Below are 27,257 nucleotides of genomic sequence, written 5' to 3' on the forward strand. Positions count from 1 at the left end.
AAAAAGATCGTATGGAGACATCAGGGAAAGCTGAGTGGCCTAGTTAACGTTTAAGCCTCCCAGCGTGTCCTATCCTGCGCTCTTCTGTCTGACCTATGGACAATTTCAAAAGGAATTCTTGTTTTTCAAAGTGTCTGAATCTGATGTTCAAGTGGAAAGAATGAGGCTACCTGCAGAGAAATGTGAGCTGATTAAATCTACGCTGCATTTCTGATCTGTCACTTGCACAATACAAGGTTGGATTAAATATCACCTGCAATGTGCATTGCTGCAGCCAGTCAATCACTCACGAATGACTCAAAGTTTCCTGTAGTCACGCACACTGAATGACAGATTTGAAGAAATATGATGGCATGGGCACGGAAGCGATCAGTGTCACCAGATTTAGGAAAGTAACCCTCTACCCAGCTGTGATGCTGAGAAATGAAAGCCTATTAAGGAGCACACACATAAGTGAAAATGTCATCTTAGATTCTAACCATTTATTATGACTATTATGCATATTTAGATGTTTATAAGAGTAAATGGTAAATGGCTTGTATTTGTATAGCGCTTTACTAGTCCCTAAGGACCCCAAAGCGCTTTACACAACCAGTCATCCACCCATTCACACACTGGTGATGGCAAGCTACATTGTAGCCACAGCCACCCTGGGGCGCACTGGCGAGGCTGCCGGACACTGGCGCCACCGGGCCCTCTGACCACCACCAGTAGGCAACGGGTAAAGCGTCTTGCCCAAGGACACAACGACCGAGACTGTCTAAGCCGGGGCTCGAACCGGCAACCTTCCGATTACAAGGCGAACTTGTAATTGGAAGGCTCAACTCTTGAGCCACTCTTGAGCCACGAGTAAGACTAAATATACTCAAAACATCAAAAATGAACATATTCTTAGTGAATCTGATCTTTTAATCATAAAAGACTCCATGTCAGACTGTCAGACTCCTGAACTCTGTCTCCTGACATCTGACCCACATTTAACTCATGGACTGAACACACACACACACACACACACACACACACACACACACACACACACACACACACACACACACAACCACCTATAACTGAACACACACACAATGGACAAAAACAAACATGGACTGAACCACCACTCACAACCACTTGCACTTTATATACCCACTATAGAAATTAGCCACATATCACTAATCTAAACTGCACTACTGTAAATGCTGTATAGACAATCATTCTGTACAAAACAATAATTATAGTTCTACAACTTTTTACAACTGTTTATAACTTATATAGTTAATATTTCATATTTCTGTATAGTTTTCATATTTGTATCCTGTTCATAGCCTGTACATACTTATAGTTATAGCATATTCATAACAAACCTTCATACCGTGTACACTGTAACATACCTATAATAGACCCTTTTTTGTAATATATCTATATTATTGCTAAAGCACTTTCTGGATGGATGCAAACTGCATTTCGTTGCCTTGTACTTGTGACATGTGCAATAACAATAAAGTTGAATTTTATTCTATTGTATTCTAACATATGTGTATTACTTTGTTGGTGTATGCGTTTACTACACACACTTATATATTTTGTAAAGTGCTACTACCAGTATGGCTTCTTCATCTTAGCTGCACACATCACAATACTAGAGCTACACAGCTAAATTACCTGTGAAGCCTGAGCACACACAACCTTCAGGAGATTATTGCCATTACTCATAACTGTGAACAAGCTGTTCCATGTTTTGAAACAGGATGTGACTGGTTGAGAAGTTGAGAAAGGGACGGTCATTGGTTTAAAACCGTTCATTCATTTACTTTGAGGTGTTTACTGTGTAACGCACTGAGATGTCATGGAGACCACATGCTCCGACAAGTTGAACGTGGCTCAGGGCCAAAGACCAGGGGCCTCATCAGGAGAGGTAAACCATAATGCAATAAGACGAGCATGCACGAGCACACGCGCGTGTGTTTGTTTGTGCGTGTGCACGTGAACTCGGTATTACAAAACAAACAATTCCTAAAATCAAATATTTGCCTTTTACTATTTTATTTACTAAGTTTAGCTTAAGGAGACTCGCCTTGAGGGGGGCCAGATGGTGCGATACAAGGTAATCTCACTGGCTTCTCTAATTAAACCTAATTAATTGGTGGCTGACAGTTTGCTGTGAATGCCTGGGGCTTTTCAACCATACCACTGCAGACAGGATTTATCATGCTATTATTAAAGCTTTTAGGGATTCACTCACATCTAATCTCAGCCTTGCAGTATCTCACATGTCATGAATATGGCAGCCATGACAGTCCAAACTAGAGCAGTGAGATTCACAGGAAGGAGTCAAAGAGTTAATGCTATACACTCAAAGCAGATTAATCTGCATTATGAAGATGCTGAAACAAAATTTGATGGTTCCGCTCATCATTTTCCAGGAGAAGCACCTAATGTACAATAATGCTTTCTACAAAAAGGTAATCGTGAGTTCTCAAATAAATGATCTACTTATTGTTGTGCCTTATATCTAATTTAGGGGGGGGAAAGGTGTCTCACATTTAAATGCAAAACAGTAGAGCTTTCCCAGGGTTTTATTCCAGCTTAATTAAAATGCATCCTTTTGTGAGGACAATGTAAAAACACAGTATCATTTCTGACAGCCCATTGTAAATTACTTTTTCCCCACTCAAACAATAGGCCAAAACATAGTTTGTTTTGTGTTAATCTATCACACGAGCAAAAGAAAGCATTAAACTTCCCGTCTGAGAAGCTGGAACCAGCTAAAGTTTGTAGAAGATCAAAAACTGCTGCTATGCTACTAAACTGCTTCATTTGTGTTGGTTATCTGCATCCTCCTTCTTTGGATCATAACTAGGGATGCTATGGCTCCGAGTGACAGCTGATCCTGTATGATCCCGTATTTTTTAATCCTCTTTTTTGCTTCTTCAGCGCAGTCTCAACCCTGCCATGTACAAGAAACAGCACAGCGACATAACAACAGCAGCAGCGGCAGTGGGGATTGTTATTTTGTTGCACTTGTTTTAAAACTATATATATTTTGGGATGTTGCCAGCCCACCTGGGCTTTGTCATGCTTATCAGATATAAGACCTTAGGGATAAAGGGGTAATCTCCATCAAAAACATGGTCACATACTGTACCAGTTCTGCCTCGTTGAACCACTTAATAAGAGTCCTTGTATAAACATTAGTCAAAGAAATGTTTTTAGAGGTTGAGGATTATTTATACTGCTCAACTTTTACTGCACTTCAAAGACCTCAAGCTGCGAATATGAGCTTGATTAATTAACTCGTACTGCTAATCTATAATCTTACTTGAGGAACAAATACCGCAACACGCAGCGCTTATTTAGCATGAGAGATGGAAAATGTGAGACTATTACAAGGTAGCACATGCAATTATTTTACCAGCTGTAGCTGTCATCTCTCATCCTCTGAACACGTCCGCCTCTCTCTTTCTTTATCTTACTCTGTTTTGATTTCCTGGTTCTGGCCATTATTCTTGTTTGTTCAGTGTTTCTGCTTTGTCAGCTCTCCAAGACACACAGAGCCTCAGAGCAGAATGTGGATGGCGACTGCAACGCCTTTCTTTCAGACTGTGAAACATTTCATAATTGAAATATTGGCCACTGGTGTAGAAATTGGTCTCTGGAAAGAAGCCGAGGTGATTTCTCTCCCCCTTTTTTTCCTCTCTGCCTCAACTGTGGCTGAGTGTGAGACAAACCTTATGATGCATGCTCAATCATCCAGGTAAGTAAATCTCCAAAAGTTGATTCTGTTCATCTGGACGTAGCGTTTTGTGGGAGAAACGTTTTGTCACTTCTTCAGTCTCAACTGACTGCCAGTTTCCCCAATCATATAAACAGTACATTTGCATAATGACTGAAACCAGCCCACTGAAGAACAATTGGCTGGGAGGTCAGTTCCTTAATCTTAATTATGCAAATTCTCATGACCATTGATCAACAACCACTGACCAAAACCCACTGATCAATGGCCATGAGTACCATTCACAGACAGTTGGGGAATGGCTGCAATCTCAGCATTGTAAGATGGCGAAAGATGTACCCTTAGGCCCCCTCCTCGATTCAGAGATGGTCTTTACCTTTTCACGTAAATTGCCTCCTTGACTCCGCACTCAAACCAGCGTTCCTCTGAATCTTTTAGTGAAATTTATTTCACTGAAAGTACAACAGGAATATTTTACCTCCCTGGTAAAATCGCTCGCTTTATGAACTTTGTACCAATTTATATCTTCATTGTGTTTCCTTAGTTTACAATATTGGTCTTATTGGTATCTTATCTTATTCGTATATATGTATGATTTCTATACATTGTACATCAGATGACCACTTTGGTTGTAAGATTCTGAATATTATGTATTAAAAGCTAGATATTTTAAATGAGAATAAGAAAGAAAATTATTTCTTTGTGCCCCTCTTTCCCTGTTAATGTCCTGCCTGCCCCCCTGTCAAAATTTTGCTAGATCCTCCTCTGCACAGTTACCAGCTGTCAGCTACTTAGAAAAGTATCCTGGGGTTATTTGTCTCTCAGAAACAGTTCACCACTTCCCTTCAACTCATTCATGTCACCTAAAAGGTAAACCTGTTTCTCCATCACCTGTTCAGCTCTACTGATTAAGTAAGGACATCTCCTGGTTTCATCTTCACATTTCCCTCTCAACAGATATCCAAACCGACATCATGACCAGCAGCTTTTACCGATGTGGCTCCAGCAAACATCAGCTGATACTAGAAATTAATATTAAATAAATTCTAACAACAGCGTATCAAGCTTAAACGTACTGCTGTTGTTTCACGCGACATCCGCTGATTTCCTTGTTCTGGCGCAAAATGGGCAATAAACAAACAAGAGAGACGAGGCTAGTGGTGACAGAAAAGCCGATCAGCTGATCACTGATCAGTTTCATGATTGAAGTAGCAACAGGAGAGAGAGGGGGAGAGGATGAGAGAAGAAGAGGCAGCAGCGTAAAGACAAAGAATAACTCCAGCTTTGTGTGTTTTTTTTTCATTCTAACTGAAGAAAGGGACAAATCGCGTTCCTTTTCACCTCAATACCAGGTGGTCGGTTGCATGTGTGCAAACCTGGTGACATCTATAAGAAACGTGTTCCTGCTGTGTTTGTCAACAAAGGTTTCTCAACAAAGAACTAAGTCAGGTTTTGCTTGTGGATCAAATGCTCATAAACAACAAGGGCCACTGACTTTTTTTTTTTTTTTTAGCAATCACAATACGAAGAACAGTCAAATTGACAGTTGCACTATGACTATAGCACAGGGAACAAAAGCTCACTGTGCCGTCTCAAGTGAAACGTTAGCCTCGCATTAGGTAATTTCTCCTCGAGGAGAATGGTTATAATTTCACCAGACACAATAACCTCTTCCTCCAACAGTACGAGCAAAGACGCTTTGCTGTGCCATTAGGCTGCGATAATGAAATAAACACCAGTGTGAAAAATGATTTCCATCACTCCTGTCCCCATAGAGTCTGATATACAACAACAAACACATCTGAGCAGCTTGACGTCCAATTAGGCTCAGCTCTCATAAGACAGACACTCTGTCAGCACTCTCAAGACATTTTGTACATTCAACCCCTGCTTGACACTGATTCTGACAACCGTCTTTCATACATCGCCAAATGAATACGGATAACATCGAAACAGGATGTCAAAACTTACTGTTGGCTTTGTTTTTATGGGCACATTCAGTGAGGCCTCTAAAAGTTATAGGCCTTGGTATCATGGATGAGTCATCATCATACTAGCTTTTTCTGCCTAGGTGTTTACTTAAAATAGATCCAGGTCTTCTGCAAAGTGACAAAAATCCACCAGTAAGGAGGCGTTTGGCTGTAAAACAATGCTGTACGTACATATTTGTCTCTCTACAGTCCAGTTGCAGCCACTTGGTTCAGTGTTATTACATAAAAAACACCAAAGGATTGAAATCACACCAAAAACAGACAGAACCAGTCTCTGTTAAAGCCGCATTAGAAAACTGGGCCAAGGAATGTGGCCACCTTTCAGTAAATATTGGCTTAACCAGCAGGAAGTACTGGAAAACCAGTCAATGTTTAACCATTTTGTACTATCCTTATTTGCAATTCAGAAAATATTTATTTGTTTTTTAAAGTGAATATGTATTTGATTTTGATTAGATATCATCAATTACTATATAAACTAATAAATATCAGTCTGATTTTAATGCAGCTATACATTTTTGTAGTTTTCAGTATGATTGCACTCACTGGGCACCTTATCAGGTAAATCTGCTCAACTGATTGTTGATCCAAATATCTAATCTGCTAATCACATGGCAGCAACTCAGTGTACACATGATCAAGACAACATGCTGAAGTACAAATTGAGTATCAGACTGGGGCAGAAATGTGATTTAGGTGTTGAGGTCAGCCGAGCTGGTCTGAGTATTTCAGAATCTGCTGGTCTGCTGAGATTTTCCCACAAAGCCATCTCCAGGGTCTTTTTCTGGTCTGGAAAAGAGAAATAAAAAAATCCAGTGAGTAGCAGTTTTCTGCACAAAAATGCCTCGTTCACGCCACAGGTCAGAGGACAATGGCCAGACTGCTATAAGCTGAGTGGAAGGAAAAATTGAAATGAACACTTATTACAACCAAAGTGTGCAGAAGAGCATCTCTGAATGCACAACACAGCAGCAGAAGACCACAACGTGTCATACCTGTCAGTAAAGAACAAGAAACTGAGGCTCATCACAACTGAATTCAATTCAATTTTATTTATATAGCACCAAATCACAACAACAGTCGCCTCAATGCGCTTCATATTGTACAGTAGATCGTACAATAATAGATACAGAGAAAAACCCAACAATCATATGACCCCCTATGAGCAAGCACTTTGGTGACAGTGGGAAGGAAAAACTCCCTTTTAACAGGAAGAACCCTCCGGCAGAACCAGGCTCAGGGAGGGGCGGGGCCATCTGCTGCGACTGGTTGGGGTGAGAGAAGGAAAACAGGATAAAGACATGCTGTGAAGAGAGACAGAAATTAATAACAGGTGCGATTCAATGCAGAGAGGTCTCTTAACACATAGTGAGTGAGAAAGGTGACTGGAAAGGAAAAACTCAATGCATCATGGGAATCTCCCAGCAGCCTACGTCTATTGCAGCATAACTAAGGGAGGATTCAGGGTCACCTGGTCCAGCCCTAACTATATGCTTTAGCAAAAAGGAAAGTTATAAACCTAATTTTAAAAGTAGAGATAGTGTCTGTCTCCTGAATCCAAACTGGAAGCTGGTTCCACAGAAGAGGGGCCTGAAAACTGAAGGCTCTCCCTCCCATTCTACTTTTAAATACTCTAGGAACAACAAGTAAGCCTGCAGTGCGAGAGCGAAGTGCTCTAATAGGGTGATATGTTACTATAAGGTCATTAAGATAAGATGGGGCCTGATTATTTAAGACCTTGTATGTGAGGAGCAGGATTTTGAATTGAACTGAGCATCCTTCAAAAGCCACAGCCTACCTGAGGATCGTTGCTGACCATGTCCATCTTATTATGGCTTCTTACAACCATCAGACAGCTCAGATTTTCTCAAACTGATTGCTTGAACATAACAATATGTCCTCTGTACTTATACAGCCTCCAGTTACCAGATTCCAGTCCAATAGAGGACTTTTGGAATGTGATGGAACAGGAACTTCGGATATGCAGCCGACAAATCTGCAGCGATTGTGTCATGCTTAATATGGACAAAAATCTTTGGGGAATGTTTCCAGCGGATTGCTGAATCTATGCTACAAACAATTAAGGTGGTTATGAAGGCAAATGCGGTCCAACGCGGTGTAACTGTTTTGTGCCAAAAAGCAGTGTTTCTATTTTCTATGTGTAATGGCAAATGCTGACCATAGTCAAGAAGATTTTTTAGGGAGACATATATAAAATAAAGAAATAGCCTGTTTTCCAAGTGTCTTCATGACTCTGATGTGTTATTTGCTTCAATTTCCACTGGTCTCATCTGTTGATGAAGACATTTTTAATGTCAATTACACTTTTATTTACCCAGATAAATAAAGGATATATAAAAGTCACTTTCAAACAAACAAACAAACAAACAAAAAAACTGATTGCACCTTCTATGCTCTGGCTAAATATGGTCCACAACTCATTTACCACAATTTAAATACAATCATTTTTGGCACAAAATTAACGAGGATTTTTTTTTTCCTTTTGCTTATTTATTTATTTATTTTCGTATTTATGACAAATTTCAAAAATAGAAATTAAAATGTACTGATGAAAGAAAACAGCTGATATTCCATTCATCGAATATCGGCGAGGCTCTTTCAGGTTGTCAATGACTTTATGAGGGACATCTTCCTCTTTTGCTTGTTTGTCTTTTTCTTCACCAAACTAAGAAAACAGACCATAAAAGCCGGTGTTTCTGTTCTGCAGCTACTGAGCTACTGTTATTGCCTTTGTTTGCTCAAGGAAGTTTATTCAGCTTTTTTTATTTGTACATGTTTTAATGCACGCTGTAGCTCACATTATGGCCACTTTTCTACAGTGCAGTCCATTTTCCGAAAACACTGCCTTTCTTTCCCCCTTTTTTTCGTTTTTTCCTGTTTGGTTTGTGCAGTTCTTTGTACATCCGGCGTGTACCTGCGCGAGAGGCGCATCTGTCCTACCTCGTGGTGACGTCAGATCAAGCCAGTAGTTTGTCCTCAGTCGCTGCCTGAGCTGGGACTGGTGAAGATATCTGCGAGGAGGAGGAGGAGCTGTCAAAGTTTGAGTTGCCCACAGAAGGAAAAGTCTGTTTTACTCAACGAGCAGAGAGGGAGAGGGAAAGGCGACGTTTTTAAGTTTTGGGAAAGCGGAATATCTCGGCTTGTTGGCATGGAATGACACCTTCTCACCGGGAGCTTCAAAATAACACGATGGCAGCCCGTTTTCTCAAGTGGATCAGTCTCACGTCTCTGCTTTGGCTGAGCTTCTGCGGTCTGGCGCAAAATAAAGGTATGTGAGGTGTACGTAGTTGGGTCTTAATGGTAAGCAGGCTTTCACTTTCTTCTCTGTCAGCGTTAACTTAAAATCACAGAGAAATCTCGGGCCGGTCACGAAGCCGCAGAGAAACTTGATCCAGAATAGGAGGGTGGAGAAAGTTTCTCACAGTCTCGCTGCTCCGGCTGTAACCTGGTTAAAGCTACAGAGGGGCTCAGAAGAGGTTAGTCACTGAAAACGAACACACCGATTTTATTTTTTATTTTTTTTAAAGAAAGAAAGAAACGAGAAAAAAAGTGATTTTTCCTTTTAGTCAATTGTTCAAATCTTTCCCCACCAAAAAAAATCTGGCACTGACCGTACCGAGAAAATCTGCACCACTCTGAGGATCATGCAGGCAGGCAACGGATGTGGATTTGGGAAATTTCTGCCTTTTAATCTCGTCTGTTTATGAAATGTGCGAGCACTGTGTGAGCTTTCCATACTCCGTTTTGTGACAAAACTCTTACTGGCATATGCTGAAGTACACTTCATAAATGTGGATTTCTTATCCTTTCTCACAGACCAGATCTCACGCCAGCGGTCACATTTGTTTGTTAGTATTTTAAGCATCTTCAGACGTGATAAACATCTGATCCTAGATCAGCTCGAACATTCTCCGTAGTCTACTTGCGCAAACGATATGAAGTTGGGTTTTGTTTAAGTGTTCTTTTGGCCCTGAAAATAAGGTCAAAGTAGTCTTATTATTTTTAAAGATAGCAGTGTTATGACTGTTCCTTTACTTTTCTCCCGCTATTTTCAGTATCCTTGAGTTATTTGAAAAATCAGTAGTACATTAGTTGTTAGCCTACTTTCAAAAACTTACAAATTATATATATATATATATATATATATATATATATATATATATATATATATATATATATATATATATATATATATATGTTATTTACTCCTTGTTGGTTTGAGTTACTCAGGACCCACAGAGGGGAGATGTTAGGAGAGAACGTGACCAAACATATCACTTTAATCCCTAATGGATTTAACTTCCTATTCTCGTGAATCATGTATCATTACTCATTACAGTGTTGTTCCCCTTTTTAAGCGGATAAGCGTGTACTCATAGTGCCACCGGCCCACGTGCAAGCCCCATCTCTCCTGTCTGGTTCCACGAGTGGAGACCAGTGCCGCTTTGAAGAGAACCATAACAAATCAAAAGTGTTTGCGAGCCAAAAAGACAGAGTCCCTAAATATTTCTGGGCTTCTAAACAAACTGGACATTTCATGCAGCAGCAAGTCTCCCACAGTAAATAAGGATTTTGGAATTTTATTAAGACAAGAGAAGATTAGTGATGAGCAGCTGTGATGACAGATACGCTGTGCAGTACTATTAGGTTTAATTACACTTCTTTTTGTTAGTTTTTTTTTTTATTTTTACAACTGATCCCATTTGAATTTCCAGTGAAGTGTGAGCTGCAACATATGTTTTTGACAGTTCAAGTTGTTGTTGTTGATTCGTGTGTTTTTGGCCAGGGGCTGAGACAGATGTTTCTATGTGCCACGCTGTGTTTTAACTAGCACACAGTGTCCAGAGCAGTCAAATTGATTTGAACAAGATGGCAAATACATCTCCATGACGCTCCTTTGGAATCAAAAGTCCAAATACTAGTTACTAGGGGGGGTCGTGCCATCGCTGTGCTGCAGGTTTATCCAGTAACTTGAGAAGAAACCAAATATGGAGTGAGTTTATTAATAATTACATGATGAACACTTGAAAACTTGAGCTATTTAGTGCTTGGATTATAGTCTTGTCTTGGGGAGATTTACATGTGTATGTGTAAAGACATGCTGATACCAGTCTACTTACTGTAGGACTGGATATACATGATATTACTATGGTAGTAATGGGGGCGCGGGTGTGTTACGCCTTCTAGTATTTAATTACTTTTCCTGATGTTTTACATTTTTACGGGCACACCTTCTCAATATTTTTATTGTGATATTTGTGGAGATGTCATATTCATACATTTTCTTCTCCAAGGTCACACTTGTTCTGAAAACTATACTGGCTGTCACAGGGCAAGAGGTGGGGTACATCCTGGACAGACAAAGACATATTTTCACCTATGGGCAATTTAGAATCACCAATTAACCTAGCATTCATGTCTTTGGACTGTGGGAGTACCCACACAGGACAAACTCCCCAGTAAATGCCCCAGATGTTTGGTAGATTTGATCCAATGCCTTTTTTGTTGTAAAGTGATGGTCATCACCATGCCACTCCAGCTTAAGCTTTAGAAAAAAGTAGGGTCGTTTTCTTAGGACATCAAGGAGAGTGTAGTCTTTGGACTTTAAAAAACAAGACCGGCAGATGCACATTTTCCAGGGATGCTTGACTAGTCAGTCTAACTAAGCAGTGTCTGTTTGACCTATTAAAATGTGTTTGTGTTGCTGGGAAGCAAATGAACATCTGGCCAGTGGTTTACACTTAGAAGAAGCAAAAAAAGAAAGAAAGGAAAATGTAAGTTTAGAACAATTTGAAATTGGTTGCGATCATGGAAACTTTTTTGCATATTGTTCTGTGTTTGAACTCCTGTTTTTTTATTTATTTTTTTTATCTAAGTTTACAGATCATGTGACCTATTTCACCCTAGAGGTCTCTGTGCTGGAACTGAGTTTCTGTCATGGAAACACAATCAGCGGCATTTTTTTTAAAAGGTTTTTAAAGGTTTCACTGAAGAGGCCACCTGGTAGAGCTAAAATACATGCAGAACTGCCGTGCTTCAGTTCTGTTACATCAGATTTAGGAGCGTTACAGTTGAGATCAAACTTGTGGTCGCTGGCAAGATTCAAGAAGCATTACAGATGTAACTTTGTATTTATTATAATCATAACTTCATATTTATAACAATATGTTTGCAATTTCCTAATGTTGTAAACCCGCTCAACATTTGGCAATAAAACCCTTTCTGATTCTGATTCTGATTCTGATATTTACTTTGGAGGCATAGCTCCGGTAATCCAAAGAAGCATTTAAATCAGCCAAAGTTGCCATCTGTGATGATTTAGCTTATTACATTTCTCCACTTTGCTCGCCCATTTAGCCCACCTGTTTCTAGGGGTGCTACTGACAGGCCATTAAGGCTTTTGGAAATGAATTTGAGATTTGATAATGCAGAAGCTTTTCCCTCAGGACGCCCGCCTGTCACTCTTGTGTTCCTGCTGCAAAATGGAAAAGCTCCTCGTTCCTTACACTGGCATAATTAGTTTGTTATTGCGAGTAATGCCCACAGCTTCGCCCAGCAGCCGACCGCAAGTAATAACGGATGATTTATTTCACATTCGCTAAATGGTTTTAGAATGATTACTCCTTTGTGACTGTTTGTGACTGGCTTTGTACTGCAAAGGCGATGATTATATATTTTTTTTATTGTGCACTCAAAAATTTCTAAGCACTTCTACTTTTTTTGTAGAATGATGCCAAGCCGGAAATATGCAGTAAAACCTTCCTAAGAGCCACTCTAACTGACACATGAGTTAACCAGTGAAAGATGAAACTAATCACAGGAGCATGTCAAGAGCTAAATCCTTAATCCCAAATCGAGGCTCCCTCGCTTGCTTTTGACACAATGTAACCCGCTTATATCAATATGCTTCCCCCCCAAGTTAATCAAGTTCTTGACAGAAAGCGATAGAAAGATAGGAGGAAGTCTGCCTCAATCACTGCATTTACATCTGCTTGCACACCTGCAAAAGTTAAGCTGACTCATGACAACATTTCAGTCCTGCAGTGCATCCTGAGTAAGTGCTTTTCCCTGTGTAACAAGCCAGCTTCCCCATAAGTCATCTGTTTTTTTTTCTTTTCTTTTTTCATCACTTTAAGAAACCCATTTCTTTTCTAGGATTGGATGAATGTTAGTAGTGAAATATAGTTTATGATCTTGTGTAATCCTAGAACATCTTGCATGCATTTTAGTGTTCTGAGTGATCCAAGTACTGCTGTGGCTGCTGCTATCTCTTGCAGGTCCGCTGATGACCTTCCCAGATTTACATCTGCTGCAGTCATTGTCAGAAATCATGTTGTTTTTTTTTTTCCTTAATGTTTGGGCCATGGGAGCAGGAATATAATTTCTTCGTCCTTCTTCCGCCTTCTCTGCTTGCTTTGATGAACTGCACCAGGTCTGAGCAGCATAGACTGCTGCAGAGGTGCAGGATTTCGGTTTCACCCTGTGACAATAGTGCCTCTGTAGAAAGCAGGGGATCTGGCAGCACTGATACTTTTGTCGAGCAACTGAGATCTGTGCTGTGTAGCAGACGCACCCGAGGCTAGACATCCATGTCATCAAGAGGAAGCCTAGAAGTGAAGCAGCTTTTGTTCTTTTTACCTCATTTTTTTTTCTGAAAAGACAATAAAATCTATTGTGTCGACCTACAAGTCAAGTAGTATTGCACTTCTGTAAATGTTATACATTCGGTTCCACTACCATGAAGCATAAACCCAGAAATCCTCGAAAGCCTAAAGAAGTTTCTTCAATGAGTGATGAAACATTTCTCCAGATGAGCAGAATTAGCTTTCTGGGGTGTAGCGTGTAGACTTTAGGCAATATTATCCATTAAATGCTCCAAAAGCCTCCAACACCACAAACAGAATCTTGTTCATTGAAGACTCGATAGTTTATAGACAGTAACCAATGGATATTCACAGCATTTATGCAAATGCCATCCCTCCTTACCATACAGACTGTTTACCTCAAGGCAACTGAGGCTTGCTCAAACATGACTGGTCAAAAGAATTCAGACTACAAAAGGAGGACAGATTGAAACCAAACAGCTAGAATACTAAAAAAAACAAAACAAAAAGAACTGCAACCATTGCTGCAGATTAATGTTCATATTGAGATATGTGTTTATAGTGGCAATGGGGATTGTCTGGCTTTTGGAGTCAGCCTCAAGTGGCGTGGATTGCAGTCTTTAAAAACTTTGTTTTCTCAGTCAGTAAGCCAGTGTTTTTACTGCAACAACTAAAGATGCTACCCATTCTGTAGTTTATATACATTAACGAGAAACCAGCATGGAGTAAGGGGCTAGATATGTGGGTTACTTATTGGGTTACTTATGGTAGCAAAGCCATCCGCAGCACTTTATGGCCTTTCCATGATCCGCTGGTTGTGCATGGAGTATTCAGTGGAAAGAGACCCAGAGTTGAGCTGGAAAAAAAGGCTTTCTGCTATCTGTCATCTCATCAAGTGCAGTGTCGTGTCAAAAGGGAAAGGAGGCCAAAGCTCCAATAGTTTTATTATGACTGCATTTGTATGTCTTAAAGAATGCTTTGCTGAGGTAGGGGGGGGAAAGGGGCGTTGTGGGATTGTCACACTTTTGTCTGATTTCATTCTTTTTCCTTTTGGAGTAATGCTTCAAGCCCTTGTTTGGCTGAAAAATGTCTTTATCTTTGGTAAACATGCCATACAGCAGCTCACATCTGATTCATAATGTACTAGAAATTCACAGTGTGTTGATAATCAGTGTTTTTCTAGGAGTGCCTCATGTGTAAATATGAAACTTGGGTTAAGCTGCAGTGAAACTGCTGAAACAGTAAGCTGACTTTAGCTGGAAAGTGGGCGCTGAACATATTTCCATCCTGCAGGCTTTTAGCCTGAATGAAAGCCATGGTTCTGCCACACTGCATAGCCTGTTCTGAAACACGTTTTTCTTTAGAAAGAAATAGGTTGCTGTATTTGTATTCAGTGTGGAGCTCTATAGATGTGCATGTCATTGAGATGTCAATGGGACGGACAGGGGTTGTGCACAGATCAAAGGAAGAATCGCAGCAGCAGAGACAAGCAGGAAAGTCGGGATACGCAAACAAACATCAGAAGGATGGAGTGCGATCTTTGACTTTGTTATCCGTGTCCTCGTTTAATTGTTCATCAAAGAGGCCTCGTCTTCTTTTTTTAGTTTGCTGCCGCTTCAGTGTAGCATCCAAATTGCAGATGAGAGTCTCTCAGCATTATCCTGCAGACCTCCTGCAGGTGTGTCGTCACCTCTGTTGACCTCCACGTCATTATGAGGCGCGATGCTTCAAACTGCATCCCGGCTAGAAGAGGAATCCCCTACAGGGACGAGAACAATAGCTTCACAAATAAATGTCCATCTCAGAATATTTCAGAAGAAAGCATTGTTTGTGAGGGGTGGTGGCCGATCTCAGAAACTTGCTTCCCTAATAGCATTTAGGCTCTTCCTGTGCGGTCTGAGCGTGATTCACTAATGTGAGACTGTGTTAGAGGTTTGGACCTTGTGACACAATATGGTTAATTAGTCCAGGTTATGTATATGAGTCCCAGCGTTTGTCAAAAACTATTGCATTAAAGGTCCAGGATGTTTAATTGTTCACCACTTTGCAGTGTAAAGAGAGGGGCTTTCCTGCTTCTCTTCCTGATTACAAAAGGATGTTAGAGGTCCCCAAGAGCATTTAACCAGAAGTATTATGCTATTTTTTTTTTATTGGCGTGCATTGGCTTTGGTCCATTTTTTTGCTCAAAAGATTTGTTTTTTCCATGTTCACTCCTAACAGTGCTGACAGATACTGATGTAAAATTGTTCTGCTTCAACTGATTTAAATTGACTTCATGCAGCTGACTGTGTAAAGCTTGGCTTGAGAGTGAACATCAAACTTTATCAGCTTAATTTTTTGCAAACATAAATCCTGATGCCTTTCAAAGGAGTTCTGATCAGGCTTGTCTGGTCCGTAGTTTTTATTACCTATGAAAAAGAGTGTTTCCTCTGTTATTAAGGCATTATATGCTCCATTAAAAGTTTGCATGTCATGTCAATCAAGACAGACAAGACAAGACGACTCCCTTTTATAGATTGAAAAGGTAGTGCTGTTGAGTAATTTCTAGTCAAATAGAAAACAAAAGGGATTTGTCTTGTTTTGTCCAAAGAATTTGGCATGTACTGTGTGTTCAGTGTGGAAAAGAAAAACAGGTTCAGTGATGTTTTTACCTTTTCTCTGTCGTTCAGCTCGGCTTACACTTCGGCATTAAGATAAAATAGGCTTGTTGACTTCATGAATTTAGTTTAAACTCTATGTACACAGGAAAATTGTGTGGTCATGTGCTATGCTCACATCTACAGACATTCAGAATCTCTTAACTTATTTCTTTTATTCCAGTCTAGACCTCCTTTTCCTGTCATTGAAGATTGATCTGAGCTTACTGGGTGCCAACTGTGGTGAGCTTCCCTAACAGGAAGGATTCTTTCCTAAAGCAAATTTTAAAGCTCGAAATGAAACAACATTCATAGTCTGTTTGTGGCTGCCTTCTAAATAAGGTAATAGGAGTGCGCGCTTGACTGAGAAACGCACACAAAGAAAAGGAAACATGAATACATCAGCCTCAGAAACCCCAAGTCTGGACAAAGGGTTCCTTATTCAAGTCTTTGTCGTCTTCTTTGACCTTATCTTGTCATGTGGACATGACTTTACAACCCTGTGTCAACAGGGAGAAGAAAGGCATGCCTATTAGCTCAAATTCATGAGGCTGCTGCGTGAATAGCGGAATCAGTTCAGCTGATATTGAATCAGGGCAGCAAATCCAAGTTAGATATAAGAGTTTTTTTGGAAATGAAAAGCTCCACTAAGGCACACAGTGTTACATATTACAGTGCTAAAACACTGATATTTAAGTATTGTTTTAACTGTGTTAATGATCAGTACAGCTAATCATTCAGATTCCTATACAAATAAAGCTGGGACAGGTCTACTGATATAACTGAATGTAATAGATTGTAAAGCAGCACATCCAATAGTCTAATACAGTGGTCCCTCGCCATAACGCGGTTCACGTTTCGTGGCCTCGCTGTTTCGCAGATTTTTTTGTGTGCAATTTTGCATGCTTTTTTCTTTTTCTTTTTTTTTTTTTACAGCGCATTGTGTTCTGCGTCCTGATTGGCTGTAGACAATTGTCAATCAATCTCGTGCCGTGTCTCCTGTACAGTACAGAATGCGTTCAGCTTGTCAAATTTACGTAAATCTTTGATTGCTGGCAGGGTGACTCTGAAGTGCTGTACTGTATGTTTGTAAGTTTTCTCCACAACAAACACAACAATGATGATGAAACGTTTGCACCGTCGAACGCACCTGTGGTAGCACCCAAAAGGCAGAAGAAGATGCTAACCATCACTCAAAAAGTTGGACTTCTGGACATGCTAAAGGAAGGTAGAAGTTACTGTATTTTACAGATTATAAGGCGCATTAAGCGAAACAAAACATTCAGATAAGTCAAACTTTACTCAACTTATTCTTCTTGCTTCTATCACTTCCATACCATTGATTCATTAATGTTGAATTCTCTCACAGCTGCTCCATTCCCATGTTCTGAACCAGAAAACAGGGTTTGATCTTTGGTTTCATTCTATAATACTGGACTTATTTTTCTACGAAGGTCGAACTTTGAGAGTGTTTAAACAAGAGAGAAAAGTGTGACAATGTTCATGCCTGTCTAACAAAAGTGTATAAAGTGTGCAGTGAGGGGTTTTATAGCCTTAAAACATCTATATATATAATTGTAAAAAATAAAGCTGACTACTTCGCAGTTTTCACCTTTCACGGGTTATTTTTAGAACGTAACTCCTGTGATAAACGAGGGACTACTGCACCACAAATTTCAGCCAGTCATTCATATCAAAAGAAGAACCGCTGGACACCAAATGCATTAGGACTTATCGTTTAGTCCTTGTCCAGTTTCTTCACATTCTTTTCAGGACACACTGCTGACCATGCTGAGATATGCCAAGTTCTCAGCTAATAGCTCATTGGGATTCAACCTGTTGGTGCTAAAAGACTATTTTTATGCTTATCAAACTCAAACTGCGCTATTGTTGGCATTTTTTGGGAGATTCGTTGAAAGAACAAATTATGTATTTCTAAAATCACTTTAAAAAACTACAAGTAAAGACATCTCATTGGAAGCAAAACATAAAGAAATGAGGCTTATGTTTATGCCTACAGGTTTGTCTCCAAAACAGAAAGAGCTCTGTGATTACCACCAGGTTATCTCCTGATAGCAAGTAAAGTACAATTCTGACAAGTGAATAACCGTCCTTCCTTATGATAAACCTCTGCCTCAGTTACGAGCAGTTATAACACTGTTGGCAGTTTTGTGGCAGGGTGTGTTAGAGGAGGAAAAGAAGATCAGCTCTTCTCTTGCTTTGGTTCCAGCATTTTAGAAGCCAGCATCACCTCTCGCCGATTTCATCACCATCGTAAAACGTGTTTCATCGCAGCCATTTATAGATGAGCTGACAGCGTTGTTCATGATATTGTAGCTGTGGCAGTGACTTCTACAGAGTTGATCCTTGATTTGTTTTACTCCAGCAGCACTAAAATGTAATATACTCAACGCCCCTCGTGAGGTACCTTTTCTAATTGCCTGGTAGGTTTCACAACACCAATGTTTCGTTGAGCTCAGAATTAATTTCCTGGTGGGACTTTGAGCGGAACATCTTCATTACTGCATGTTTTCATAATTGAAGCCAGAGGCTTGTAAAAAAAAAAAAAAAAAACTAGCACTCCTTCACTGGCAGCGTTTCCTTCAATAAAAAAAGATTGAACCCAACCCTGTCGTTGCGAGACTTCCCACTAAACCATTAGTCAAGCTCACATATTTTATATACCCACAAATCGTATCACTCTTAAAGCATTACTGATAAATGGTCAATATATACACCTCCATTTTCATTTTCATAACAAACCACTTCAGCTGGGTGGAGGATGGGTAGGGCTGATATGCCCTGGAGAGTGCAAACCTGGACCAGTGCCAGGAAGTAGGATTAGCCCGCTGAACTGTCACTGTATCCACTTCATCAACAACCTCTTCCTGAGCTGATTAGGCAGGAGTCTGAGATTATTATTTTTTTGTCATATCAATCCACTTGTTTTAGTATTATTCTTATTATCAGTCACCAAGATTTACACAAGATTAAAAATACTTAAAACCAAATTGGGTTTTCAGGTCAGAGGACACGTAAGCAGGCGACTAAATTTGATTCCTTTTAAACACTCGAGTCACTGACAATATTGATGTTAGAAAGCCGTCTTTGCTGTCTTTCTTTCTTCCTTTTTTGTCCACGTTGGTTACTGTTTAATCCACTGATTCCTTATGCTTCTGAGCTATAAAATGATCAAAGTAATAAATGTTTGGCAACTGCTGGTCAATTTGAAAAAGAAAGTGACAAATCTGAAATGGGATTCTGTGTTTGGAGTTGGAAGCATCTTTACATCTGCTGAGCTGTGTTTAAATCACGGTTACTACAAGGTTCACTGAGGAACTAGACTGAGGCTTTTGATTATGGTAGATGAGACATTCAGATTTCCTTTTTCCGCCACTTGAGAGACCTTCTCGCTTAAAGGTTAAGTCAGTTTAACCTCAAGGTCCATTTAGTAGCCGCTCTTGAGCTTTCAGATATGTCAACTTATCTATGCCTGCTCTAGAAATTTGCACTCAAGCAAATTTCCCTAATTTTATTTGTTTATTTTAAAGGAAATCTACCTGGGAGAGTGGGGATTTAGGCTTGTGCATAGTCAGAACTGAGTTTTAACTTATTTTTAGCCAGTATAAAAGACATGCTTAGGCCGCATGCCTGTCTGTTCGAAGACAGGCATAGGGGAAGGCTTGAAGATGGTTGCCTATTTTTTTCTTCTTCTATCTCTGCAGGTTTAATGTTGGAAAGTTTTTTTTGTTTTGTTTTTTTGTTTTTATCCCGGCGTGCACACTTATCGTCCATCCTCTGGTGTAGTCATTAGAATTTGTAGTGTGTGTTTTATACACTGTGCATCCGAGCCGTGGTCCTTGTGTTCAGCAGTGTAGCTGATAGCGAGAAAAGAGTCTAGTCTGCCAAGTCTCATGCCTGAGGTTGTGCAAACGCCCTTCTCTGTCTCTAGTGAGGGGGTGGCCTCCTCAGTCATAATCAACTTAAGCAAGCAAGCTTTGGACATTGTTTTGGAGCTGCATGTGTGATGTGCTTTTTTTGTCAGGAAAAGGAGAACGCCCCGCACGTTAACAATGGAAGAAAACTGAGCTGTGGGCTTTGGAGAGAGGTGTTCGATGAAAAACTACCAACACTTTCTGTCAGTCCCTGCTATTCATGCTTCTATTGTGGAGATGAAAATACTCCAAAGGTTTTAACAGAGCACTCCCTGGATTCATGTGCTTGGCAGCGGCCCACCATAGCATCTCAAGCATTTTTAGCTGTGTGTCACCAGGAAGACGTAGCTCAACTGTAAAGCATTTCTGTGCAAATTAAATCGGTCATGCTTTTGGCAAGTACAACACAACACGCAACTAAATACCCTTTCACAGCGCTGAAAAATTATGAGAGTTCCTCAGCTGTACAAACTTATTCCCTGAGCTCCGTTTGTCCCTGACACTTGCCCTCTGCCAATGTGGATGAGGAAGAAACTACTCATCAGTGGACTTGGGGCCTGCTGATGTGTAAAGCGCAGGCTGAATTTGTGAGTAAGGGATGAGCCACAGAGCAAGGCTTACTAACACAAACCCCAGGGCTTTTACAGAATATTCCTTTTATGGGGTCACTCTCTGTGAAGACTCCAGTGGGGCAGAATTGCTGGAGACATGACTAAGGCTCTAACAGAGTTGTTGGCAGGCAGCGCTGTGAAGCAGTGGCTAGAGCTACACAGAAATGAGCCTGTCAGCTATCGGGCTAAAAATAAGAAGTCCTTAAGCAGAAAGGGTGTCTCGAAGAGCGTTTATCTCTTTTGTTTGGATGAACTGAGGACTTCAGTCGATGAGAGTTATCTGTCTGTCCTCTGTGTTGAGGTGCTCCAACCTGGGGGCAGTTGAACTGGGCTGGGAATGCTTAAACCAACAGGGATTTCCCGATCCACATCTGCTTTGTCTTGCTGGAACGATGTGTGAAGTGTGTGGGCTACTTTTGCTAGTGGTTGTTGGTTTTCTTTCTCGCTCTCGCTCTCACTCACCCTCATTTCTTCTTTTCCAGGCATGGCTCAATGATGATTGTTGGAAAGGAGGATTTTGGGGGGGGGTTGGACGCCCACTCGCTCAGTCTTCCTCTCCAGCTTCCTGTGGGATTGAAGAGTAGTATGGTTTTAACAGGGAAGGAGAAAGAGAAGGAGAAAAAGTCGGGGGGCTGGGAGTTGTCTTGGCCAGAACGGTCTTCAATAGGGAGAATGTCTGGATGTTAAAGAGGAAGTGGGTTAAATGTCGGAGCATTTCAGGGGAATGGTGGGTGCATTATTGGAATGTAAATGGGGATGAAGTGGTGAGTTTTGAGTTACAGCAGTGGAGCTGATGGGTGCCTTTACTGAGCACTAATGGACTTTCCAACAGGCTATGAAGGAGACTCGCCTAATTAAAACTATTCCTCAATTATTTCAGCTGTTCTTTTATACTCATCATTTATACAGGAAGTGTTTCAGCTCTGGAGTAGAAGGAGCACAGTTTTGTTTAGTTCACTCCGGAAAAATCGACTTTCTTCCCACAAATTTCCTTCTGAAGGTTTATCTCTTCTGTTAACTATGAAGAGAAATGTTGATTATTCACAGGAGAAGCTCAAACAATAACTAGGATGAAAGTCAGTGAGTTAGGCCCCTTGTAAGTCAATAGGCACATACAGTAACATATTTATTTTTTAAGGATTGGGTGAACTTTGTTCACTGAAAGTTAAAGAAAACCAACACACTTTTTTCTCTCTCTTGCCTCCAGCAAACAGTTGCTTTTGTTTCTCTAGTTTCTCCTTCTCTTTGTCTGAGACTTCTGCCCATGGTGCCCCCCAAAACACATCATTTCATTCAACAGCAACACAGCAGGCTATAAACACAAAAATGACACATATAATCACACGATGAGTATTTAACAAACACAAGCAGTAGATAGCAAACAAAGCTTTTTAAGGATTTTCTTTTTCCAAGCAACTAGGCAAACAAAACTTTGGCATCCACTGTCCCTTTCATTCTGTTTTGGTTTCTATTAACTTCTAAGCAAAATCATGTTTGGCGCAGTGGAATTATTGTGCAATAACCTAAACTGCTGGACCAAAACGGTAAAGCTGTTGGATGAGAAACCAAAACAATGAGCTGATAGAGTTTCGTGGAGCTCAAGGTAACTTCATAATCAGGTGTTATTTCTTTGTCGAGGTTTGTCCTTTCACACACTGTGAGCTGACCTGTTGTTAATATTAAATATTGATTATTGTTGCCTAAATTAAGGAAAAGTAGTAGTTTTTTTTTTTTTCGTTTATAAATCGAGCTCACTGCTTTCTCCCAAAGGTCAGTTGATTATCCCATTAATGTAGCCTTTCCAGCACTGTGTACTGCCTTAAGGTCTTGAAAATGCTGATCACAGTATGCAGCAGTGAGTATACATACTTTTTTCCTGTGTTTGTGCAGAACCTAAATCCACAGTTTCCTCACACTGAGGTGGAGAGTAAACATTATGATGGGTCCAGCCACAGGTATCTGGAGTGTCTCAGTGACTGGTAGAGAGGAATCATCAGGAGCAGAGAGTAAACACGAGCCTTTTTGGTCTTTATTTGGTCACTTTGCTGAGCTTTTAACAGCTAAACTTCACTGACTGCGCTCCATCTGCAGTGGGGCCAACAAATGCAGTCACTGGGACTGAACTGTTATGAGGACATGTGATGTATTGAGTAAGACCCTCCATTTGCTGGTCTTCTACAGCTGTCCACCCCTATGTTTTGTCCCCTTTGTTGGTCTTTAGGGAAAGGTCATCCACGGCCATACGTCAAGTGTTCAGCTTTACACCCTCTTTCCACAGTTTGACCCCACAGCCGGGTGTCCCACATTTACTTCTCTGTTGGCTAAACCACAAACCAGTCCTGACATTTTTTTTGTTCTTTTTGGTTTCAGTTTTTTTCCCCCCTGTCATTTCCTTTCAGTCACTTCTTATTCTCAAATAGTACATGAAGTTCAGTTTAAATCATTCTTCGTGTCCTCCTCTCCCTAAAGACGACTGTTAACAACCATCTGGTTCAGTGTTGCGGGGTAGCCAGCTAACCCCATGCAAGAGCAACTTCCTGAGATGTCAGAGGGCCTTGTGTTTTTGCATTCATTGGGGATAGGGAGGGAGAGTGTCTCCATGTGTGTGTGTGGAGGGGAGGGTATCCTCTGAGTCCACACTGACCCCTTTTTCTTTTCTGAGGCCCGAAGATGTTTTCTCTTAGGGATTGATATGACTCCCACGCAAAGGAAGAGTGCATTTCCCCTCAGCAAAAAAAAGCAGGACTTAAAAATTCCTGATATCCTAACTACAAAGTATGTTTATATGAATGAACACCACTGAATGCACATATGACCACTTGTAGTGCCTTCTCAATCTCAGCCAATCAGAAAACATAAGCGAGGGAAAAGGGAGCTTGAATGTACTTCTTTGAATTTTTTTTTTTGCATCATTAACTTACTTGCCTTTGGGAAATTTATAATTCCCTTAAATCTGAAGGTTCAGGAACTAAAATAACCACAACACCAGTAATCGTCAACTTGAAACCGAAGCCAACTAAAGCAGATGGTTTCTTCTTCTCTTCCCATCACTATCCTCTTACAATACACATGTACTTCTAAATAGGTGAATTAATCTTGGCATCGATTTGTTATAAAAGTGGCGGATACACTGGAGATTGAATTGTGCAAGATATTTTACCGTAATGCTGTTGACTTGAGAGAGTCCTGTCACTTAGCATCGTTACCTCCCTTTAATCATGTATACGTTTTCAGGTAATGTAATTATGAGACTCTGGACAGAGCATAATTGAATCGCAGGTAGTGAGTGAGAGGAAGAGAAAGCGGCAAGACCATTTCTGTTGTCTGCAGAAAGGTATAAAGCATTATGATTTAATTTTGTAGATGGCGGCTCACTTTGTTGGAGGAAACCATTAGAGGGATATCAGGGAAGTTTGGTTTACTTTCGTGAGGACTCGTTATTGCCTTAAAAGGGGGGGGGGGGGGGCTAAGTTTCATCCAAACATGCAAATAAGACCTCAAATGTAAATTTGTGCAACTGACTTTTTCTTTTCTTGTCTGGGTTTAGTGAGTAAGATTGTACATTCGATCTCATCTTGTTTGGTTAATGTCTCTCAAATGTTTACACTATATTGTCTGCTTTGACTGTGGTGTTGTGGCCCGTTGCAATTTGTACCCATTTTCTCAATAAATAATTATGATTTTGCCAACCATCAAAGAAAAGGTTTACATTATATACATCAGTCTACGAATATAATCTAAGAATATTTATGCTAACACAAACATACGACAGCCCTTTAGTCGTATCGGATGACGATATAAAAACGTCTATCGTTTCATTCATTGACTGTAGAAAACATGGTTTCATTTTATGCTATCGTTTGTTTCGTGGTGTCGCAAAATTTTACGGCAATATTTTTTTTCATCGTTTTGATGGTCACTGTAGTGGCTATATTAATTTCTTAAAGTTCTCTCTTTCTCTTATATTTAATATAACCACACTACCGACGGACAAGTGCCTGTTTTTATGGGTTGTCTTAGCAACAACGACGGTAAAACCATCGCTTGTCCGCTTGTTTATTTTCCACATAAACCTTTCACAATAAAGCTCAAGATCCTGTTGAGACTTTTCAAAATAAACGGAATCACGTGAAAAAGTATGCAGTGTTTACAGATGAAAAGCAAAAAAGAGCCGTCAGGTGCTAAAAAATAAACCTTAGACTCAAACGTTAGAACAGGCTTTTCCCCGCAGCACGCGGTGTAATAAATACTCACAAAGAAAACGGCGGCCGTTACAACTTATGTCTAAAAATGTATAGTATCGTGCATCGGTTAAAACACTCGACTCCAGCTACACGACGCCCAGCTGGAAACACTTCACGCAAGTCGAGCTGCCCGAGATTCACAGAATTTACAGAAAATATTAAATTTTTTGTGATTTATATCGTTATCGGGACGATAGATGTTTTATATCGGGATATAAGATTTTGGTCATATCGCACAGCCCTACCCTTTAGTTCATGTGTCATTTTAAAGATTTTTAAAGGAAAAGTGCAAGATTTGGAGCTCAGCAAACATTATTTACCAGGATAGAGAGTGTTGATGTTCTAATGTAACCCCTACATCAGAAAACAAATGTGCATTCGCCAAAACGTTGACCCATTCCTTTGAGTCCTCAGTCATACAGGCCTAGAAACCGATCAGCAACCACCGGCTGCTAATGAAAAATGTGTATTCCCCGAATGGTTGGCTAATGGTAGCTGGAGGTTGATGGTGTTGCAGGAAAAGCCTCCTTGTGATTGCTTTGGTTGTTAGCAGGTTGCCTGTAGTTTTCAAGGAATCTGCTCATGCGAACTAGTCATTGAGCCTTAGTGGAACTTGAAAAAGTATGACACAATCCAAAACCTGAGACGTTCGCCTTCACAGTAAAACTTACACATTTTACCGCTACAGCTAACCTATTTCAAAAGGTGCAAGGGAAACGGTGTTTGTGATTTCACAGTTTTGTTACCACGCTATGAGATTGAATGCAAAGCGGTCGCAGCAAGGCCTTTGGTGCAGCACATGTACATCTTCACCTAGCAACTGCTAGCGGCCTCCAGCAACACACACACATTTTTCCTTGACAGCTTTAAGCTGACAGGTGAGTCATAAAAACTAGCACCAGTATAGTTTTTATAGAGACAGGAATTAGTTATAAAGGGAGGAATTGCAGTTTTTGGCACTTTTGCCTTGACTTCATTTTCAATGCTGGATGTTGCAGCTCATATTTATGCTTTACAGACATTCAGTCTCAATTCTCTCCAGCCCAATTTCCAGGATTACTAGTTTGCCTACTCGAACATTGACTTGAAATCTCAAGAGGAGCGCATTTGACTAATTTAATAGAGCACCTGTCGTAAAAACAAAAACCAAAAAACAGAAATCTTTTCTAAATCTGTCATCAAAAAATGTTGAAAAAATATAAAAGATGTTGTTCTTTATTAGGCAAATAACAAACCAAAGTCACCTATATTTGAGCTGGCACACAGGACTTCTCTGAGAAGTAAAAAATGAACAGAACATTCAACTGCAAATATACGTTTTCTCTTCAGGAATCCATTACTTGTGTGGTGTATTTTCAGCTTTTTTGCAAAACAGTAAAATTAAAGATTCATGCATAACAACAATAATTGCACTTTAGCATAGCATTTTGATTAAAGACGGCTTGCACACACTGATTTATTACAGCAACACAGCAAACAAGAGCAACCAGAGAGCACAACTTCCCCTGAAGGGCAAGGGCCATAGCTTACTAAAACTCTGGTGTTTTATGATGTTTTTATTACAACATGCTGACATCAGCCTTTTGTATACAACACGCTGATGACTGAGCTTTGACCATGACCTTAAAGTATTACATATTAAAATGGTGTATTTTATTATCTTTATCCATATGATTGAAGCAGGATTGGCAGAATTTTTTTGGCTTCCAGAAGCTGAAAAAATTAAAGATTTTAAGATATATTCATGTTGTGTGTGCTAAGCTGCGAACAAACAGACAGACAGACAACCGATTAACCCCCTTTGGGGGAAGAAGGACTTTGGTCATTACCAATACTGTTTATTTATTGTTGTTTTGTATGTGTGTATGTATGAATGGTGAACCAAAGACAATTTTCCATTGATCGGGTTAATAAAGTTATTCTATTCTGTATTCTCTTTGTAAATGTTTATTAAAGACATAATGAGATAATTATCTCAAATACTAAACAATGGTTTCTTTTTTATGTAGTGGTGCAGATGCCATAGCCTCCAGAAACAGATATGTGCCCGCACACCTTCGACTTCCAGCACTAGTTCCCAAGTAAACATCAAAACATGCGACTGGACGTTTCTGCAAGTTTAGATGACTCGTGATCGGGTTTATCAGGTCCTTTGTCATTCTCTGACTGGGTGCTGATCAACGGAGCTCAATCCAGCTTGTGCCGCTTAGAGTGTTGCACACTTGCATATATGCTAGTGCACACACCCGCACACTCATGCCGTACCACTCCCTGCACCTACCTCCTGGACGTTTTGTGACGACAGTACAGCTGGAATGAGTGAAGCAATCTGCAATTAGTCTTTGTCACAGTATCAGTTACATCATAAGAAACCCCACCCTTAACCTTGCATTATAGCAGGCTGCAGACAGTAGGTTACATTTCAGAATCAACGGTTTATGGACTAAAAAAGCAACTAAACAGGTTCCTGTCATTTCCAGTCTGCATG

General features: G+C 40.2%; 1 protein-coding gene across 1 annotated transcript in view; it reads left to right on the forward strand.

The window, feature by feature from the left end:
* Positions 1-8,736: 8,736 nt before the first annotated feature.
* Positions 8,737-27,257, forward strand: part of egfra (epidermal growth factor receptor a (erythroblastic leukemia viral (v-erb-b) oncogene homolog, avian)) — a 43,868-nt gene continuing 25,347 nt past the window's right edge. The window contains exon 1 of the mRNA XM_085388370.1: positions 8,737-9,007. Coding sequence (XP_085244496.1) covers positions 8,893-9,007 — 115 coding nt within the window. The 5' untranslated portion in view covers positions 8,737-8,892. The remainder of the gene's footprint in view (positions 9,008-27,257) is intronic.

This window comes from Rhamphochromis longiceps, linkage group LG18 (assembly GCF_057381845.1).
Source record: "Rhamphochromis longiceps isolate RC_006_pf linkage group LG18, R_longiceps_female_GT1.1, whole genome shotgun sequence".
Taxonomy (NCBI): Eukaryota; Metazoa; Chordata; class Actinopteri; order Cichliformes; family Cichlidae; genus Rhamphochromis; species Rhamphochromis longiceps.